The 19,246-nt window shown below is 60.9% G+C and overlaps 1 protein-coding gene across 8 annotated transcripts in view; it reads left to right on the top strand.

The window, feature by feature from the left end:
* CASZ1 (castor zinc finger 1) overlaps positions 1 to 19,246 on the top strand; it is a 147,671-nt gene that overhangs the window by 112,063 nt on the left and 16,362 nt on the right. For all 8 annotated transcript variants that reach the window (XM_059912789.1, XM_059912798.1, XM_059912812.1 and 5 more), the window contains 5 exons: positions 9,777 to 10,265; positions 13,290 to 14,124; positions 15,538 to 15,606; positions 17,621 to 17,711; positions 18,490 to 18,654. In XM_059912789.1, the coding sequence (XP_059768772.1) occupies positions 9,777 to 10,265; positions 13,290 to 14,124; positions 15,538 to 15,606; positions 17,621 to 17,711; positions 18,490 to 18,654 (1,649 nt within the window). The remainder of the gene's footprint in view (positions 1 to 9,776; positions 10,266 to 13,289; positions 14,125 to 15,537; positions 15,607 to 17,620; positions 17,712 to 18,489; positions 18,655 to 19,246) is intronic.

The following is a 19,246-nucleotide window of genomic DNA, read 5'->3' as shown; positions in this document are numbered from 1 at the left end:
GAATCATTAACCGCAGGGTCTAGCGATGCTCATGGTGCCTGGGTACCCGGTGCCTCCCCCAGTCAGGTCCATGCCGGAGTTGGCTGGGTGTGACCAGGCCACTGGGCTCCCAGAAAGTGCCTGGGGCCAAGCTAGGCTCTGGCATCGCAGAGCCTCCACAGCCTGGCTCGGCGGATTTCCTGCCAGTGTCAGACCTCCTCTCCTGCTCCCACCGTGCCCACCCTGCTACCCCGGATCCCAGTGGGGCTGGTGGCCCCGTACAGACTCCAGAAGGGCTTCCCGGACCTCATCCTCTCCTTCCCGTCTGCCCTCAGTTTCTCACCCTCTAGGCCTGGAGTCTCCCCAACCCAACGCTGGCCCGGTCCTCCGTGCCCCCTGGCTTCACAGTCGCATTTTGCTGCCAGCGCAGGGCACTGAAAAACTGCTGGCACTGCCAAAAACCCTGTGTGCGCTATGACTCCCCAAACATCCCTTTATTTTTATTGTTCTGTTAATTACTGTTTAAACTTTAATAAGTCACTTCGTCAGGAGGGGGGACCTGCCGTGAGCTTTTCTGTGCAAACACGGGCCCGGGAGTGACTCGGGTGTAATATAACCCTTTATGCGATGTGGGAATGTTTAGATTGTAACAGAAACTTGTTATTTTAATGACAATTGGGGGGGGTGGGCTGTGCGCCGAAGAGGAGGAGGGTGGGCGCAGCCCTGTTCCGCTTGCGTCCCACGCGGGCTGGGGGTGGCCTGGCCTTACCAGCGTGCTCCCGTGCTGGTGCCGCTGAGCGTCTAGGACACCGTGGGGCCCTTCCTGGGCTGCCCACGTTCAGGCTCGCCCAGAGGGTGGGATGCGTCCTGAGAGAGGCTCAGGGGCTCCAGGGTGGGAGGGCCCAAGGAGAAAGTAGGGCTTTGTGGCAGGTGGGGAAGCAGGAGGACGCTGAGGGTTCCCAGGTCCCTGGGCAAAGGCAGGGCCGTGCAGGGCTGGACTCTGCCCTGACCGCCCCAGCACTTCCTGCTCCCAAGGGCGGGGACCCTGTCCACGGTCACCATCCAGTACGGTGGCAGGCCCCATGCTGCACGGCTCTGTGCCAGACATGTCACCCCATGTCCTCCTTTCAACAACCCTGCATCTCAGGTGAGGACACTGCTGTCCGGGGCAGAGATGTAACTTGCTTAAAGTGGGAGGTTTTTAAGAGGGCGGCCAAGTTCCTAATGTCAGTTTGTCTTATTTGGAAGCTGCCAAAGTCCAGCTGCCCAGGCGTGGTCTCAGCAGGCTGGACGCTGTCCCGTAGTGGCAGGGAAGGGCCCACCCTGGGAACCAGGATCATCCCCCTCAGCCCTGGGACAGGGCTCACCCCTCAGGCCCCTCCACCTACCCCCCCACCCCTCTCAGGAGGAGGGTCTACGAGGTGAAGGGGACATGGAAATAAGGATTGTCCCCAAGTCTGGGCACGGGCCGTTACCCTCTTCCTCACAAGGGCTTGGCTCCATCTCAGGGCGTTAGGGGCTCGAGTCCAGGGTTGGGGTGATGGTGGCCAGGCCACCCCCTCTCGCTCTGGTGCCCCCGATCCTTTACACCCAGAGGTACTCCTGCCCCAGACCCACTTCCAAAGCAGGTGACCCCTGGAGAGGGAGCCTGTCCCCAGCACCTGTGGGTCTCCTGCACGGACCCCAGGCCATCTGGGCCCAGTTTCCTACTGCATCTTCATTTGGTCCCTCTGTCTGACCATCCATCCACAGAGCTGAGCTTCTGCTCCGCGACAGCGCTGGGTGGCAGAAATGACGAGTCCTGTGCTTGCCCTCAAGGGCCCACGCCCGGCTGGGGTTAGCGAAGGGGTGTCGGGGGAGAGCACGGCCCAGGGGGCCTGGCCCCTGCCCAAGGCTGGGTGCTCCCAGGGCTCCGTCTGGTCCCTCCTCTCCCTCTTTGGCTGCATCCCACGAGGGCCCCTCTGCGCTTCCTTCCGGGCAGGGCCAGAGGTTCAGGGTCCCGCTCCTTCACGCTGGAGACGGCAGCAGCCCCCCAGATGGCAGCGGCAGCGTGGGCCACGAATCGCTGAGGTTTTCCTTTTCCGAGCAGCGCGTTTCCCTAAATTGTCTTTGACTGCGTGCATGGGTAATGAAAGTTTATGCCCTTGTTAGAAGGACAGGCGGCCAGTTCCAGTTAGAACTGGGGCTCTCTCCCGGCCAGCCTCCCCTCCAGCCCCCTCCCCCGAAGGAGAGAGAGCCCGAGCACAAGTGTGTGTGCGCGCACACCCCCCTCCCTGGTGGATAAGAAGGCTGTTAGGGGATGGGAGAGGGGACGGGGAAAAAAGAAAAAAATTTTCCGTATTTGTGTAAGTTGCTTTAAAAGCATTTTATCATGTCATAAAAAAGGGAAAGTACTCTCAGAAATTGATCCTCTCCGCCAGCCCATTGGACAGAAGGACGTTGGGATGTTAATGGCCATCCTGCTCCAGGGTGGCTTATTAAAAAATTTATACATAAATGCTTAAAATTGCATAAATTATTTAAAAAAAACCAACAAAGTGAGCAATCTGAATTCCCTCTTTTCCTCCCCTTCGCTCGGTCCCCCTTCTGTGTCCCCCCTTTTCCAGCCCCTCGTTGTGGACCTCCCGGTCCCGAGCCCCATCCGCTCCCCAGGGCGTCCCCCCTTTCCTCCGCTTCCCACTACACCCCCAACACCGTCCGCCCTGCCCTCCTCCGGGGTTTCCCTGCCTCACCCACAAATTAGTGAAACAGCCAGCCCACCACCGAACACTCACATGCACACGCACTAATAAAAACACCACTAATAATGCCCCAAATCGCGGAATTAAATATTAAGGCCAGAGGAGGCGGACGTGGAGCGGAGCTGCCGCCACCGTAGCCGAGCTTGGAGCTGATGAGTGTCTCTCGCAGGCGTGGAATGTCACCCACACATCCTGGAGACTGGAGTGGGGAGTTTTATGATGGTTTTTCATTGATTTGTTTCCCCAGCGCAGCTGCCGACCTCTATTGAGGGACAAACATAATCAGCACTGACGCAAATTAGATGGTTATTCGTTTTGAAAATTGACAGAAAAACAATAAAAAAGATGAAATGCTCCCAAATCAATAGATATAATGAAATTCAAATAATCCGAGAGATGAGGTCTCCATGGCAACTGATAATGTGGAAAAGAAAACAATTTAATAAAGGACAGACACACTTTGAAAACAGATTGGGCCCAGGGAGGGGGGCGGGCTGGCGGGCGGAGGGCTGGAGCGCGGGCTGGCGAGTGAAGGATCACTGTCCGTCCCAAGGACACCCGCCATAATTAAGCGAGGCTTTCGGCCCCAGAAAGTGCAGATTCAGGTTTTAATACACAAAATTATTTCAGGAGCAGTGAATCGGAAAGTCGTTTGTAATGACCTTCCTGAGAGGCCCGGGCGCAGGGCATGTTGGAGGCTGGGCGGCCGGGCCGGCTGAGTTATGGCATATTTGTGTTTTTATAGTGCGGAGGGGAGGGGGTGGGGGGGGAGGGGGGGGGGGAGAAGGTTAAACAGTATTTACAGCTCAGTTGTTTTCAGAGAGGAAAGAGAAATAGAGTTCATGGGGAGATGCAGCGGGCAGGCGGGCGGGTGAGCCGGGGAGGCCTCTGGGCGAGGTGGGAGAGGAGGTGGGCCTGGGCGGGTCTTCCACCCTCGGGCTGCCTGGCCTGGCCTTGGGGACCCCCAGGGGATGCCAGGAGAGGCCTCTCCACCCCAGTTCCTAGTGGGGCCTTCTAGGACCGGGGCCTCTCTGGGGACGGGGTGGGAGCCTGGGTCCAAGCTCTGTGTGCATCCAGCCACACCTACTCGAAGAGAAGGTGAGGCATTCCTGAGGCCGCTGCGGAAAGGCCACCTTGCCTGGGCACCCTCCAGGGCTCTGCACAGCAGCCGGTTGCTCCTCTGGTTGGTGCTGCCCTTCTGGAGTCCTGTGCTGTGTGTCTGGGGTGTGCCCAGCCTTGGGCACGGTGGTTGAGGACCTGTCAGTGGCCTGCAGCTGACAGCCTCCCTGCCCCGTCCCTGGGCTCCACCTCCCTGCCCCTGGCGCACAAAAGGGGAAAGCTTGGTCCCTTGGGGTTTGGCAGAGGCAGGGGCCACAGAAGGGGAGGGGACCCAGCAGAGCCCCCTTGCCGCCCTCCAGAGCTGCTTGCCTGGGCAGGGCAGCTCAGGCACGGAGAGCCCGGCCCCAGGGGGTTCACCCCTCCCTCAGGCTGTGTCCCCTTCAGGCTGCAGGAGTCGCATTTATGCGTTGTTGTCATGACACACACAGCACAGCCGGTTTCCGGGCCGCTCTTCGTGTGCACGTGTGAATATAATATGATTGTATAAATACAGAGACGCCCAAGCGTGTGTGCGCGCGCACGGTCTGTGTGTGCACTGTGTGTGTGTGTGTGTGTGTGTGTGTGTTTTAAATCTCCCCTGGGTGGTAACTCTTCTTTTCTCCCCTTCCTGTTTGGCTGTGACCTGGGGGAGATTGATAGCCAGCCTGTGCGGTGGATGCTAACAGTTCCTGATTTATAGAGTTACTTACGCTAAGTGAGGCCACTTAGACGCGTCTGGATAGTAAACCTTTTAACTGGACTAAAAAATCATAATAAATAAATAAACAAAGTGGGGCAAGGAGGGCCCAGCGGCTGGGCCCCCCACTTCCCGACTTGGAGCTGTTGGGGACCAGGGGACCCAGCTGAGAGCCCTGAGAGGCAGTGGCCACTCCTCCCACCTGCAAAAACGAGGCATGGGATTGGGCCCAAGAGGGAAGGACACCCCTCTTCTCGGGGACAGGTCCTGTCTGGGGAGATGGGGCGGGAGCTGTTAAGATGGAGATGGGCTGTGTGGTGGGGGAGGGGGCAGGGGGGCCCCTGAGGGAGCTCGTGGGGAGCAGGGCCGGAGCAGATGTCTCTAGGAACCCTTCCTTGCTTCCCAGACTCGCCGCTCCTGTGGTACCGAGACTTTTCACTGCAGTGATCACGTTTGTAATGACTTGAACGTCTGCCCCCTCGTCTAAAGTGAACAGTCCGTCATGGCAGGAACCAGGACAGTCCGCTTGCTCATTTCATATCCTCAGAATTCAGCCCAGAGCCTGAACATAGGCTCAGCACCCCAGCACTGGGGCTTGTGGCCTGTCAGGTTCAAGTTCTTAGGGGCTGCAGGGAAGCTCCAACATTGCTGCCACCCTCGCTGGGAGGCTGTGGGAGGTATGTGTGGGGTCTCAGATGGTGAGACATCGGAGCCCAGTGGGAGTCCGGCTCTGGCACACTCTCTGGGTGACCGTGACAGTTGACAACCTCTGTGAGCTCTGCTTTCTCACCCAGAAACAGGGATAGGACAGCGGCCGTATGGGGATGCTGGGGGACCACTGAGGCGGGGATGCTGGGGGACCACTGAGGCGGGGATGCTGGGGGGCCACTGAGGCGGGGATGCTGGGGGACCACTGAGGCGGGGATGCTGGGGGACCACTGAGGCGGGGATGCGGGGGGACCACTGAGGCGGGGATGCGGGGGGACCACTGAGGTGGGGATGCTGGGGGACCACTGAGGCGGGGATGCGGGGGGACCACTGAGGCGGGGATGCGGGGGGACCACTGAGGCGATGCTCTGAGTTGCCCAGCACTGTCCCCAGCACAGGGGTGGTGCTCAGAGGGTGCCAGCTGCCATATTGCTCTAGGCAGTGTGGGCCAGGGCGGCCACCAGAGTGGCCCAGCGGTGCCCATGGCCCCCGAGCCGCCTGGCAGCAGGCAGGAGGGCCCAGACCACCCCAACCCGAGGGGACGGGTGCCTGGCCCCTGCCTCGCCACTTCTTGATATACAGCGGGCATTAGGCCGCCCAAAGGGGACACTGCATCCTTAGGAAGAAATATGTCCTCATTTTTCTTAAACACCGTTTCCACTGAGTGAAATGTTTAGAAGGGACGCGCAGGGAGAACTTTATTTCCTACCAGGGAGTTCAGAGCCGCCAGGCAGAGCCCATAAAGCACCCGGAGCTTGGTAGCTGACAGTCCGCCCGGCCCCAAAACACATTACTCACCGGTGGGGAGGGGCTGCCAGGCCTGCCCAGCCCCTGGGGACTAACCCCCACCCCCAAGGCAGGACGAGTGACTCTGAGGTACCCAGCCGTGGGCAGTGGGCACTGGAGCTTCTCGTCCCCTTGAGCCCAGGCTGCCCAGGGCAGGGGAGGACCTGGCCCTGACCAGGCGAGGAAGTGGCCGTTCCAGCCACCCCCGTAGTCCCCAGGGATCAGGGATGAGGGGCCCAGGTGCAGCTACAGGAGCCCCCCTCTCTCCCTCAGAACTGGCAGGAGCCCTGGCCTTCCCCAGCCTTTGGAGGGAGTGATGAGATTCCTGCCGTAGCAGGCCCTTCTCCCGAGGCCCTCCCTTCATTCGATTTCTGAAGCTGGCTGATTTGCATATTTATAAATATCAGTAAATTATTTATTGTAGCAATCTGCTGCACCATTTTACCCATCACAGTTAACACTTTAGGGGGCTCCGTGTTATGGGAACCGGGAGTGAGGGTGAGGAGGAGGTGGGCAGGGAGGCCTGGGACTTCCTGGAGCCTGCCTGGAGCCTTCGTGGGGACATGGTGGCGGCCCCGCACCTTGCTGAGCCCCGGCCTTCATGAGCTCGGGCTCTGGAGTGTCTTCACGGCTCCAGGATCAGTCTCCTCCTCTGTCAAATGGGACGACGACAGTACCTGCCTCACGGGATCATGGTGAGAGATTGTGAGCTAGCGTCCAGCAGGTGCAGGGACAGTCCAGTTCTCGCCCCTCCCTTTCTCCACCCTGAGCAGGACCCACTCAGCTTGGAGACAGAGCTGCCTGCCTGCTGGGGGCTTGTTGCATTTGGAGCCCTGGGAGGGGAGGCTCAGACTGGGGGAGCCGGTGAGGGGCCATTTGTTGCTGAGTAGGCAGCCTGCCCGCGGCCCAGCCCTCCAGCCTCTCCTGTTGCTTCTGCCTCTGCTGGGCCAGGTGTGGTTTCCTGGTCTAGGGATCTCGTGCCCAGATGTGGCACCACACTTGCCTGTTTGTCCCCTCCCAGGGCTCAGCTGCCTTTCCCCAGGTCCTTGACTGTCAGGCCCTGTGCTTGGCACAGACAAGCACCCTCTCTCATCTTACAGTCCTGCAGCCCTTTTCACGGGGAGGAAGCTCGACCAGGGCCCAGGGCTAGTGAGGGGCCGGAGCCAGGCTGTGAACTCACGACTGTCTGACCCCAAAAGCCAGGCCATACCATGGTGCTGTGCCACCTCCCAGGGTTCGCCCTGGCCCATCCGGCATCACTGGGGCCCGAGGCAGGAGGCTGGGGGAGCCCTGGGCTGGCTGCCTGCGTGCAGATGCTGACCCGCTCCTCTCCCCAGGCCTGCCTGGGCTCCCTGCAGCCGCCCCGCCCCTCGCCTCCTCTCTGGAGCCCGGCCCTGGGTGAGCGGTACGGCAGTCCCCGCGCCTTCCCACCCTCCGGCCCAAGCCTGCCTCCTGGGCAGTATTGTTCCCAGAGGAAGTGTCCAGTGTAAATAGAGCAGCGGGCAGGCTGGTGGCGGGAAGGAGATGAAAGGGGCAGTGACAGGGCCGGGGACGGATGGCTTCCTCCCATTGAGGCCTGGCCACGGCGTTTATATTTTAGGGAAGAAAGTCAAGGGAATGTTTACATGGATGGGAGCCTGGGGTCAGACCACGAGGGGGGTAGTCTGCAGGTCCCAGGGCCCTGATGGAGGGGGAGGGGGGAAGGCCCCACAGGGTGGGCCGGAAGGCGGGCGGGCAGGCACCTTGGACCTCAGCTCTTACACACACACCCCAGCTCGCAGCCCCAGACTCACACGCGTTTGCACTTCTGAGTAAGGCCTGCTTTTGCCTCCTGGCCTGCACCCCAGGCCCACACCCCTTCTCCACCGCCACCCCTGGGACCAGCAGTAGAGTCAGAGGGAGGGCAACATCTGGAAGGCAGGTGGGCTGGGGCAGAGCAGCAGCTGGAGGGCAGGTGTAGGGGGCATGGGCGGAGCAAAGGGGCCTGCGGGCGGGGGGTGGGCCCTGGGTGCACAGCTGCATCGCAGCTGGTGGGGGCCCGTGAGGGACTGAGGCAGGCACACAGCCGAGATCAGGAGCGGGTGGGCGGGGCTGGGTGGGCCCAAGTGCCAGGAGGCTCCAGGATGGGTGGGGGCCCAGGGAGGGGGTGTCACCAGCAGCAAGTGCAGCCCTGGGAGCTTCTGCTTCCCTCTTCCTTGGGATAAATATTTATAGATTCATTTGCCGTCTGCCATACACACTTGGCTGCTTACCTCCCGGTAAAAATAGAGCAGGCTCCGCACTCCCACCCTTCCCTTCTCCACCAGGGCCGGGGACAAAGGGGGCCAGGTGAGGCCAGCTCCCCATAGGCCTGCTGGAGGAAACTTGGTGTCACGGAGCCTGGCGGCTGGCCCTGAGGCCGGGTGGGATGGCATGATGAGGGGCCCCATCGCTGAGCTTTGAGAAGGAACCCATGATGATGCTTGGAGTTTTGGGTGGGGGCAGCACAGACTTGGAGATGCGGACAAACGTGGGCAGAGTGGGCATCCAGCTAGGGGTGAGGGTGGGGCCCGGCAGAGCCAGGGCTGCAGGACTGGGAGAACTGGGCTGGGCTGGGCTGGGCTGGGATCCCTGGGCAGCTGGCTTCGAGGCAAGGGTCTGGGGCCGCTGGGCATTGTCTGTATCGGGGGGCAACCATCTGTGTGTACAAGCCAAGTCTGCTTGTAGATGAGGTCCTGGCACAGGTGTGGCCGTCCCTGTCTGAGTAAGCCTCTCAGCGCGTTCCAGGCGTGTGGGTTTTTAGGGTCTCGATCCATTGTAGTGAAGCCCCTTCTGACCATGGATCTGGGAGGAGTCCCCTTGCTTAGCCTTCTGAGCTGTGTGGAGACTCGGCCATGCCCACCTCTCTATTGAGGGCCGCACGGAGGAGCCCTGCCTTGAGAGCATTCGGTGGGGCTCCCTGTGCACGCAGAGGGAGCGTGAGCCAAGACGGCCTGCCATGGCCACCGCCCTGCCCCTGGTACCACCTCGGGGTCTGGCACACAGTAGGAGCTCATTACGTGGATGGGTGGACAGACAGGATGTACAAGTAAACAGGTGGAGGTGTGTCCACTTTTGTTGGCCTTTGTGGCGGGTCCCAGGCTGTATGGTTAGTGGTCTTGCCATTTACCCCGCAGGACCCTGGGCGCCCCCGCTCAGCAGCCGTGAGGGAGGTGGCTAGCGCTGGGGCAGCCTAGATACAGTTCCCGGCCGGTTGCGTTGGGCTGTCGTGTTGAGGGATTAGGCCCTGTAACTGCAGCCTCTGGGCTTCCCGCTGGGGATCTGAGGAATCCCAACCTGTCCCAGCTTCTCAGGGCTGGAAAGTGGGCCTCATGGGACCAGCCAGGCCTTCCAGGGCAGCAGGAGCTGGCTGAGGCAGAGAAGGCGGAGCCAGGTCCTGTGGCATATCTGTCCTGCCTCCTGGGGCCAAACAAGGGGGGGAAATGCTTCCAGAAGCCAGGTGCTGGGAAGAAGACTGCCCTTTGCGTTCGAAGAGTCATTCGTTCATTCATTCGTTTGCTCGTTTACAGAATATTTCTGAACCCCCTAGTATGCGCCAGGCTCTGAGGATAGAGCTCACGTTCTAGTGAGGGGACAAACGCACCCTGGCCTTGGGGCGGGGCGGTGGAACTGTCACTGGGGAGACCTCTGGCTTGGGGGATGTGGGGGCAGAGCGTCCGCCCCGGCTGTCGAGGTGGGTGGCCAGGCCTGGCACACACGCCTCTGACCCCTCTCCTCCATCCCTGCAGCTGAAGGCACCCGGTGCCCCGACCCGCCTGCAGGCAAGCCCGCGATGGCGGCCAAACGCAAAGGCGGCCTGAAGCTCAACGCCATCTGCGCCAAGCTGAGCCGCCAGGTGGTGGTGGAGAAGGGAGCGGAGGCCGGCGCCCACGCCGAGGGCAGCCCACTGCGGCCCCGGGACAAAGAGCGCAGTGGCCCTGAGTCGGGGGTGGCCCGGGCCCCCCGCAGCGAAGAGGACAAGAGGCGGGCGGTGATCGAGAAGTGGGTGAACGGGGAGTACAGCGAGGAGCCGACACCCCCGCCCGTGCTGGGGCGGATCGCCCGGGAGGGTCTGGAGCTGCCACCCGAGGGTGTCTACATGGTGCAGCCCCAGGGCTGCAGCGACGAGGAAGACCACGGCGACGAGCCCCCCAAGGATGGCAGCGTCGTCGAGGAGAAGGACTCGGACGGGGCAGCCTCCAAGGCTGATAGTGGCCCCAGTGCCAAGCAGGCTTCAGGTGGGTGTCTGAGCCCCGGGCGGGACATAACCCCACGAGGAGGGCGGCCCGGCGGGGAAGGAGTGGTGTGTCCACAGCGCATGCCCGCTTCCCTCACTCTTGCTCCAAATAGTGACCCCTCACTCAGACCCAGGGAGGACCCCTGAGGAAGGGCAGCAGGGGTGAGGAGGGAAGGGCCTGAGAAGGCAGCTTCCCAGACGTGCGAGCCGGGCTGGGGTGGGCTGCCAAACACTCAGTAGGTCTTCAGGAAGCAGTGGATGGACGGATGGACTGGTGGACAGGCTGATGGATGGATGGATGGATGGACGGACGGACGGACGGCGTGTGAGTAGACGACTGTCCACACGCACCTGCATAGGGAGGAGCCTGTTGGGGGGCGCAGTACCTGGACATGCGTGTGGGGAGCAACACCCAGCCGGCATATCCCGTTACACCCACCTGCCCCAGACGCGGTCCCCTGGCTGACCTCTTTCCCACGAGATGGCTAAGAGCTGGCTCTTCTGGTGTCTGCTTGTCCTTCGATGCAGAGCTCCTTCTGCCCTGGGGAGGGAGGGCCTAGGTTCTGGGTGGGAGGGTGTCTCCGCTAGGACTGGAACTCTGGGCCTGGGGTCTTTTTTCAGCTCCCCAGCCTCATTCCCAGCCTGTGCCTGGTGTCCCGAGCCTTCCCTGCCCGCTTCCCGATCCCCTTCCCCTGCAGCGAGGGGCGCATCTCCTCCCTGCGCGCGGAGCCCTGCGCAGCCACATAATTATGCATATAAGATATAAACAGAGCTGTTTAATTATCCTTCGCCACATCAGTGACAGAGTAATTAACAAACATTGCAAGATCAATGAGGAAAAGTGTGACCTTCAGTTTCCTCTGATAGGAAAAGCCCTTGCCGTTCCCAGACACAAGGTGATTGCGCTGGGCCTGAGGAGAGGGGAGGGACAGGGACAAGGCCCACTGTCCCTTCAGCGCCCCAGCACCTCCCGGGGGAGCGGAGAGCTAGGATGGCAGGAGGCAGGGCTAGAACTGCCAGTGGCCTCGTGGCTGCAGGCCTCGCCCCTCAGGTTTGAGGCCCAGTGGGACTGCAGGGTGACACCCAGGGCGGCCTGCTCAGCCCGGGCACTGGAGCCAGGCGACCGGAGCCCAGGCTGCCCACCGTGGGCTTGGGAATGCAGGCCTCTGGGCTGCCCCTGGGACCCCTGCCTGGCCCCCTCCCTGCTCTAGGCCGCCTGCCCTTCAAAGCCTTCTGTTTCTCTGCCATATATAGTGAGGGCTCAGCTGCCTCCAGCTATTTTTAGCCCCTTTCCCTGGTTCCTGAGCCACTGAATCTAGCAGCCAGGGCCCACTCCTCCCAGACTGGGTCCCCAACCCCAAGTAGCTTGAGGTCAGGACAGCAGCCCACCGGCCATCCCGCCCAGAGGAACAGCTGTCCGTCGGTTCCTTGAGTCACTCTGCCCACCTTGTGTGCCAGGTGCTGCCCGTGACTGTCCTGTCCTCACCTGGCGCGTCCCGGTCCCCACAGGACTGCCCTTCTCCCTGTCCTCCCAGGAGCTCAGAGGCTCTTTCTACATGCTGCTAGGTTCTCTCTTGTGCCAGAGCCCAGCCCCGCTCTCAGACCACTTCCAGGTAGGGGTGGGAGGAAAGCCCTCATCGGCTGCCCTGTTGGGTCCTGGTCCGCCCACCCCTGCTTCGGCCACGCCTTCCCCTGGCCGTGCTTTTAGGACCCCCAGCCTGGGTTCCTGCCGCTCTGTGTGCCTGGGTGTGCAGGCTCAGACATGAGTGGAGAGAACACGCATGTGCCCTGGGGCCCAGGTGAGTCCCACCCACCTGTGTGTACCCACTCTTGATTCAGGGTGTAGCGCACAGTCGGTGTTCAGCGAGTGTTGTGTGCAGGAAGGCGCGTGCTGGGGAGTCGCAGGCCTATTGTGGCGGAAGGTTGTGTGCGGAAGGGGTTTGTCTCCAGTGAACAGCCCCAGGCAGAATGGGGTCATCTTGCCCCCGCCATCCTGAGACTCATCTTGGGGAGCTGACTGTGGAGTTTGGGGTGGTTTGTGTACACGTGTGTGTGGGGGCGGGGAAGGTCGCTAGGGCTGCGAGCTCGAGTGTGCACGCGTGCATGCGTGTCCCTGTGGGGAGATTGCTTCGGGGGATTCTCCTTGTGCCCCGCTGTGGACACAGTGGGGCGATAGATGGGCCGCCCTCAGCCACTGCCTCTACGGCCTTGACTCTCCTCGGGGTGGCCCACCCTCGTGCGCGAGCACAAGTGACCAGAAGGTGGCAGGGAGATTTGAAGGACTCTCTACGTCATTAAGTCTTGGCTGGGGTGGGCGGGCCCTGAGGGAGTCTGAGTGAACACATCCGCAGGCTCTCTGCCCCATCGGCCCTGTTGTCTGGGGCCATCAGCAGCCTGGGGGGCCGGGAAGGGCCAAGGGGACAGGTCCTGAGGAGGCTTGGGGCGAGCCTCTCATCCTCCCAGGGATAAGGGGCCTGTGTGTCCATTTGTGGGGGCCAGGGAGGGTCCTCCAGGCAGGCTCAGCCAGGCCCACCCCTGACCCCATCCCCAGTGGCTCCCTCAGCCCCTGGGGTCCCTCCTGACGGCCCAGCCACTGGCTCAGAGCCCTACCTGTCCCCAGCCCCCATTCCCACCCCCACCCTGGGAGGCAGGTTGGGATCTGGCCTTACTTCCAGTAAAATGACTTCTCCTTCATATTAGGCCAAGGCGAGAGAGCGGAGACATTTATGAAACTTTGTTTAATGTACTGAAAAGCCATCGGCCAGAACATTTAGGAAATTGATTTTCCTGGCATTGATGAACTCGTTTTATTTTACCTCAGTATTAATTACTTTTTTTTTAAACAAATTAATTTAAGAGTCGTAAAACCTAACAAGTGAGCCAAATGTCCATAGATCATGTCCCGCTCCACCCCTTCCCCAGGCCGGCCCCCTCCCTCTGTGGGCAGGGCAGCGGGGGGCGGGTCCTGTCCCTTGGCTACCCTGCTCCCTCCCAGAGGTGACGGCCCCTCTCCTCCCTGCCGTAGGCGAGGCCTCCTCGCTGCGGGACTACGCGGCCTCCACCATGACCGAGTTCCTTGGCATGTTTGGCTATGACGACCAGAACACGAGGGACGAGCTGGCCAGGAAGATCAGCTTCGAGAAGCTGCACGCGGGCTCCACAGCCGAGGCGGCCACCTCCTCCGTGCTGCCCGCCTCCGAGGACGCCCTCAGCAAGCGGGCGCGGTTCTCCAAGTATGAGGAGTACATCCGCAAGCTCAAGGCCGGCGAGCAGCTGTCCTGGCCGGCCCACGGCACCACAGCCGAGGGGCGGGCCGGCAAAGAGGCCCTGGGCTCACTGCCTGGCCTGCGGCTGCCCAGTAGCACCACGCACCTGGAGACCAAGGCCACCATCCTGCCCCTGCCCTCACACAGCAGTGTCCCCATGCAGGGCCTGGTGGCCCGTGCCTCCAAGTACGACTTCTTCATCCAGAAACTGAAGACGGGTGAGAACCTGCGGCCCCAGAACGGGAGCGCCTACAAGAAGCCGTCTAAGTACGACCTGGAGAACGTCAAGTACCTGCACCTCTTCAAACCCGGGGAGGGCAGCCCCGACATGGGAGGGGCCATCGCCTTCAAGACGGGCAAGGTGGGGCGCCCCTCCAAGTACGACGTCCGGGCCATCCAGAAGCCGGGCCCCGCCAAGGTTCCGCCCACCCCCAGCCTGGCTCCTGCACCCCTCGCCAGCGTGCCCACCGCTCCCAGTGCCCCCGGGCCAGGCCCTGAGCCACCTGCCTCCCTGCCTTTCAACACTCCCGAGTACCTGAAGTCAACCTTCTCCAAAACAGACTCCATCACCACGGGGACCGTCTCCACTGTCAAGTAAGGCGTGCACCACCCTCACTGCCAGCCCTGCACTCGGGACTGGAGTGGCCCGGAGTCCCACTTCCTGCCTCTGAAGCTCACACTTATGGACACACACACCCACACCTTATGCACATCCACTGTGCACCCAGATTCTCACACACATGCTTCTGCACACGCGCGCACGCACACACACACGCACGCACACGCACACACACTCCTCTGCCTACGTAATCGCTCAGACTCAGTTCATGGACCCGCACACTATACATCTTGCTGTGCGCACACACGCTCTCACAGCGGGTACAGGCACACCTTGTTTTATTGCGCTTCGAAGATATTGCGTATTTTTACAGATTGAAGGTTTGTGGCAACCCTGCACTGTCGGATGACGGTCAGCATTTTTTAGCAATAAAGCGTTTTTTATTTAAGGCATATGCATTGCTTTTTTAGACATAATGCTATTGCACACTTAATAGACTACAGTATAGTGTAAACGTAACTTTTCTACGCTCTGGGAAACCAAAAAAATTCGTGTGACTCGCTTTATTGCGATATTCACTTTATGGCGGTGGTCTGGAAGTGAACCTGCAGTATCTCCAGGGTCTGCCTGTACTTCTGTGCACGTGCTCATCTGCTAACACACATGCCACAGGGTACTGTAACCCCCATGTGCCCGTGACAGGCTTTCTCTGCCTGCCACCATGAGGGCCAGTTGCGGGCTTATGGTTGGCTGGGAAAGCCCTACTCCGGGCTGGGGGTTCTGGGTTCCAGGCTGGTGGCCAGGGCTTCCAGGTTCAGAGCCTGCGCCATGGGGAAGGCAGCAAGAGAAGGTAGGAGGCTGGGGTGGGGTGGGCACACCCAGCGCAAAGCCCTAGACAATGGCAAAATAATTGATGGATCAATGTGTGGGGCTGAGTGAGACCCTTCCCCTCAACCATCCCTCCTGGAGGCGGGTCCAGAAACCTGGGAGTAGATCTAGGGAGCTGCCCTCGGCGTCAGGGAGGCCTTTCCGACCACCCAGCCACACTTGCTTGGTGCTGTTCTTGCCCTTTCCCCTGGCGTCTTCCCCAGTGGTACCTGGTACCGCTCTTCAGCCAGCAGCATCCTGACTCTCTGTGTGCAAGGCGGCCAGGCCCCAGCTTCCCAGGCTTCCTATGCTGTTGGACTCTAGGTCAGATCCACGCCCAAGGTAGGGCCCTCCAGCCCTGCCAGCTGAAGACGGCCCAGCCCTTGCCAAAGGTGGGCTAATTGAACCTGTGCTAGTTTTCTGCCGAAGGACTTTTCCAGTCCCACCCTAAGTGCCCGGAACACTACACAGTGAGCGAGAGAAGGGCCAGGGCCCCAGGGCAGGGAGCTGCCCCCAGACACTCTTGGGGCATGAGACCACCTCGTCTGCTAATCAGCTGTGCCCTGTGTGTCTCTCACCAGGAACGGATTGCCCACAGATAAACCAGCTGTCACTGAAGATGTAAACATTTACCAGAAATATATTGCCAGGTAGGCCCCTGGGGAGGAGACTGCCATGGAGAGAAGGTGGGTGGGGGCAGGAATGCCTGGGGACCATGGGACCATACGTCCATGTGACCACTAGTACCAAGGTGCCTGCTGCCTCCCCGCCCCCATGCATTCCTGCTTCCAAACCCTCCCCAGGCCTGCCCTCTGCCCCATCTCAGAGCCCCCGCCCCCTTGATGTGGTCCAGGCCACATGCCCTTAAGCAGCTTGTACCCCAGGCAGGACTGGGGTACCTGAAAGGGCCCGAAGGCAGGGCCCGGCCACAGGTGAGTGCAGGCCCCCCCTCCACAGCTCACTGTGGGCTTCCCTGGTGGCACAGTGGTTAAGAATCCGCCCGCCAATGCAGGGGGAATGGGTTCAAGCCCTGGTCCGGGAAGATCCCACATGCCGCGGAGCAACTAAGCCCACACGCCACAACTACTGAGCCTGCGCTCTAAAGCCCGCGAGCCACAACTACTGAGCCCGTGTGCCACAACTACTGAGCCTGCGCTCTAGAGCCCGTGCTCCGCAACAAGAGAAGCCACCACAATGAGAAGCCCGCGCACCACAACAGAGTAGCCCCCGCTCACCACAACTAGAGAAAGCCCGTGCGCAGCAACGAAGACCCAACACAGCAAAAAATAAATAAATTAAATAAATAAATAAATAAAATAAACATTTTTTAAAAATTTTTAAAAAGGGCTCCACTTGGGGCCGGGTGGGGGTGGGGCAGGTGGGGTTGCAGGCCCCTGCGGAACGGTTGCGGATGAGAAGGGATGTGGGCGGGTGGCCTCAGTGTGCTCCCCCCTCACCACCTAACTCCAGACCTGCCCCTTTACATCCTGAAGGCAGTGGGATTGGCGTGTGAAGAACCTTCAGATTCCACCCGCTCCCCGCCCCTCCCCCCCCCCCCCCCCCCCCCCCGGGCCCCGCTCAGGCCCCCAGCGACCAGCCCCTGGGGACGCAGCACAAGGCCGGGGCTGTGCCCTGGCAGCCGTCTTTCTGTTGATCTCCCATAGTTTTGCTGTCGCTCTCTGTGTCTCCCTCCCTGTCTTTTCAGCTTTGCTCTGCTCTCTTTATTATTATTATTGCCATTATTATTAGTGCCTCAGCAGATGGCCCTTTTGGCAGCTTCAGCTTAAATATTTATTTGCAAGAGTTTCTCCCCTCATGAGGGGCTTCCCTCCCGCAGCCCCACACCATGCGCAGCGCACTGGGGCAGGCGGGCTGAGCCCACCACCTTGTCCACAGTTGTCACGGGGTGCTGTCCCCCGTGGCCATCGTCCAGGCTGTGAGACCCCCGCCCTGGCAGCATCGGGGCCTGGAGAAGGCCTGGGGTACTCTGGAAGGGCAGGTGGTGGCCAGGCAGCACGGAGCTCCTGGCTACGGAGCTGGCCGGAGAGCGCGCTCCCTGCCACGGGAAGCCAAACAGATGCTGCGCTTTAAAAATTCATGACTCTTGGACTGTTTCAAGTGTCAGGAAAGCCCAGAACAGAGAGAGCCCTTTAACACCTCTTAGCAACAGAGCCCTGGGCTGGCGCAGCTGGAGTCCCCAGCACCTGGCCCAGCACTGAGTCAGGGGTGGGCGGGCAGCACCTGCAGAAACGGCAACTGGGCCACCTCGGGGGCTCGTGCCTTCAGCATCCCATCCCATCCCATCCCACCCCAGGTCTCTTCCCCTGACCCTGCTCTGGCTTCTGGCTTGGCCTAGCTTCCTCCTCGCATCTTGGTGCCAGGACTCTGTGCCCCACCTGGCACTCCCTCCCGGGGCAGATAAGGCTGGGTCTGCAGCTCAGTGGGTCTGGGATTCCCAGCGGCCCCGTCACTCGCCCTAGCCTTCTCAGCCTCTGCTCCTTCACCCCAGCAGACCACCTCTGCCCCTCCACATGTCCACCCAGGGCCCCTGAACCACAGCAGCAGTTCCCTGGAGCACGGGCACGGACTCTGCTCAGCTGCTCAGGCCGAGGACCCTGGAGCTGGCATCCAGAGAGGCCTGAGTCCACCCCCTCTTCCCTGCAGGTTCTCAGGCAGTCAGCACTGTGGCCACATCCACTGCGCCTACCAGTACCGCGAACACTACCACTGCCTCGACCCCGAGTGCAACTACCAGGTATGTCCCACGGGCACCCGCCCCACTCCTGCGGGCTGGCACAGCAGCGGAGGGGCCTCTTGAAAGCAGGACGAGGTTACTCGGTTCTGCTTGGGCCACCTGAATTTGACTTGGGCAGGCAGAGAGCCCAGAAAAGCTCCCAGCCTGTTCTCGTTCCCAGATTGCTGCCCACAGGCATCTGATAGGGTCTGGAGCCACCTGCGTCCCCAGTGGTAATAATTCAAGCTCCCATTCGCTGAGTCTACCACACACCAAGGACTGTGCAGACAGCCTGCGTACCTTATCTAATCAAGTCTTCCCAGTGTCCTTAAGAGGCTAGTATTACTGCCCCATTTTATAGATGGTTGTGTTGAGGTTCAGACAGATCGGCCCTTACGTTCAAAGCCACCCTCTGGTAGGTGCAGAGCAAGTGAACGAGAGGCGGGAGGTGGGTGCGGGTGTTGTGCAGGAGGCCACTGCCTCCGTCTCACCAGGGAGCCCAGCTTGGCAGAGCCCACAGGTGGCAGTAGACGCAATGAGTTGTCGCCTATCAGAGCTCCTCCCTGAAAGGCCTGGCCCGATTTATCTTCTCTGCTTCTGGGCCTGCCGATGGGGAGACTACGGGGAGGTCAGGGAAGGGTCTGTGGCTCTGGAACCTTTGGAACTGTTCCCTCCAAAGTCCAGGGTGCTGGCCTTGGGGCAGTCTGGGCTGCCTCGACCCAACAGGATGACTTATAAGGAGACCGGAGGGCCCTGGGGCCAGGCCCAGCCTCCTGCCCACCAGGCCCTCTCCCGGCAGAGGTTCACGAGCAAGCAGGACGTGATCCGGCACTACAACATGCACAAGAAGCGGGACAATTCCCTGCAGCACGGCTTCATGCGCTTCAGCCCGCTGGACGACTGCAGCGTCTACTACCACGGCTGCCACCTCAACGGGAAGAGCACCCACTACCACTGCATGCAGGTGCCCCGCCCTCCACCCTCCCCCACCCCCGGAGGCAGGCCTGCCTCGGGCAGGGCCGCTCTCTGTGTCCCTTCCCAGGGCTGGACGGCCAGAGGAGAGAGTCCCGGGGGCTCAGGCTTGGGCAGTGTCCGGTGGGCCAGGGTGGGGCCTTCCCCATGGCCATACTTGGTGCGGGTGAAATTCAGCGAGCTGTTTATACAGACCGACATTTTTCAGCCTTTAACACCAAGAGCAGCATTGCAAACGGTTCCTGAGGAGGTTTTTGTTTAATTCTTTGCTTTAATGCCACGCAGAGTCTGGGCTTTTTCAAGGTGTCAGGTCCAGGGGGAGCGACTTTGGTTTGCAAATAGCAGCCCTGCGCCTCCCCCGGTATTTGTCAGGGGGTTGTTATGGCCTCCGTGAAACAACCTGGGCCAGGAGGAGAGGGGGGCTCGCTCTCTGGGCTCTGAGATGGTGCAGACACTGGCACGGTCCAGCCCTCAAGAGTGTTCAGATTCCACTGGTTTTTACTCAATATGGCAACGTTGCCTGCCTTGGCCCAGCCAGGGTGGGGTAGGGAAGGCCCTGTGCCAGAAACTGTTTGCCAAACAAG

The sequence above is a fragment of the Balaenoptera ricei genome, chromosome 1 (assembly GCF_028023285.1).
Source record: "Balaenoptera ricei isolate mBalRic1 chromosome 1, mBalRic1.hap2, whole genome shotgun sequence".
Taxonomy (NCBI): Eukaryota; Metazoa; Chordata; class Mammalia; order Artiodactyla; family Balaenopteridae; genus Balaenoptera; species Balaenoptera ricei.
The sequence above is the reverse complement of the archived record's forward strand: the minus strand, read 5'-3'. Positions and strand labels throughout refer to the sequence as shown.